The 1,270-nt window shown below is 53.1% G+C and overlaps 1 protein-coding gene across 1 annotated transcript; it reads left to right on the plus strand.

The window, feature by feature from the left end:
- On the plus strand, nucleotides 1–836 carry CABS01_17208 (uncharacterized protein; the record flags this gene model as incomplete). The annotated part of the gene is made up of 1 exon (XM_060550535.1): nucleotides 1–836. A coding segment is annotated over one exon (836 nt), but the record flags the coding sequence as incomplete, so codon positions are not given.
- Between the last annotated feature and the right edge of the window lie 434 nt (nucleotides 837–1,270).

A 1,270-nucleotide genomic window follows, 5' to 3' on the forward strand; every position in this document is an offset into this window, starting at 1 on the left:
ATGTCAGGACCAACCTGCTTAGACAAGATGAGCGATGCTGCCTCGCCATCTGCCTGGCAGTCAATTGCCCTCACAGCGGGCTGACCGACGACACGTGGTACCCGCCGCTGAACAGAGTCAAAGAAGACATGAACAGCACCGCGGGAGATCGGTTCATCGCCTACATCATAAGCTGTCTGTGTGGGCCACTACAAGGCAAAGAGTTCGTCGTTAAGGTCGCCGCGCTTCTAGCGTGCCTGAAAGTCCGCGAAGCACCCGAGGAACACGACGATGGCCCGTCGGACAACAGGACCAACTTGTTGTTCGAGTTTGACAAGGCACTGAACTTTGACTTTGGAAACATGCTCATCACCATCAAAGTGCTCGAACAGGTTTTGATGTTCTCCGCGCGGATTTGGGAAATCCATGCGCCGGAAGACACCGTTCACCCCGGGACTTTGCCAGCGACTTTCGATCTCTGCGATGATTCGGTGTCGAGAAAGATGCTATACATGTACTGCTGCGTACGAATCTTGTTCCCCGACACTCATGAGGCGACCATGCACCGGACACGGGCCGTCTTCCAGATGAGTTCTGCAGATGCGGCCGAGCTACTTCTCGACACGCTCAGCGACGACGAGCTGGAGGCAGGAGGGCACTCAATGTGTGACGTGGACGAGGACCTGTTTGACGGCGAGGGCGACGAGTCTTACCGTTCTGTTATGTCTGACGTTGAATCTGGCGAAGACTCAGACCTGTCGGAAGGAGGGCGGTTAGACGACGATCATGGTGATTCAGACATCTCAGACGAAAGCTACGGGCCTGGTGCAGAAGAAGACGATAGCGATATAGAATAGATATAGAGTAGTTGCCGAGTTCATTACGCATGGGCGTGTGTTATTCAATAATTCTCTCATAACTATCCTTGGCAATTTTCATATTCCTTCAAATTCCTTCCATGTCGTTTGCGTGTCAAGAGATGACCTGCCCCGGTATCTCCCAAACGTCCAGGGAGTGTTCTGCATGCCATGCCCTGTGTTCTGTATCGCGCAACGAAGATCCCACCCTTGAGGCCGTGGCATGTGCGATGCATTGGTGTTGCTGGTGATGGCTTGTATGGAGTCCTGAATCACCCAGTCACCTTTAAGCCAGGTTGCAAAGCACGAAACATCGAGAGACGAAGCCTGACAGTACTGCGAAACTCGCAGCGAAAGAACGGAGGCATAAGACGAGAGATGAGTCCACAAACTGCCCACCAGCGGCGTAATTGGCTTTTTGTCATTGGCGCCTC

The sequence above is a fragment of the Colletotrichum abscissum genome, assembly GCF_030869225.1.
Source record: "Colletotrichum abscissum strain IMI 504890 chromosome Unknown Scaffold_468.1, whole genome shotgun sequence".
Taxonomy (NCBI): domain Eukaryota; kingdom Fungi; phylum Ascomycota; class Sordariomycetes; order Glomerellales; family Glomerellaceae; genus Colletotrichum; species Colletotrichum abscissum.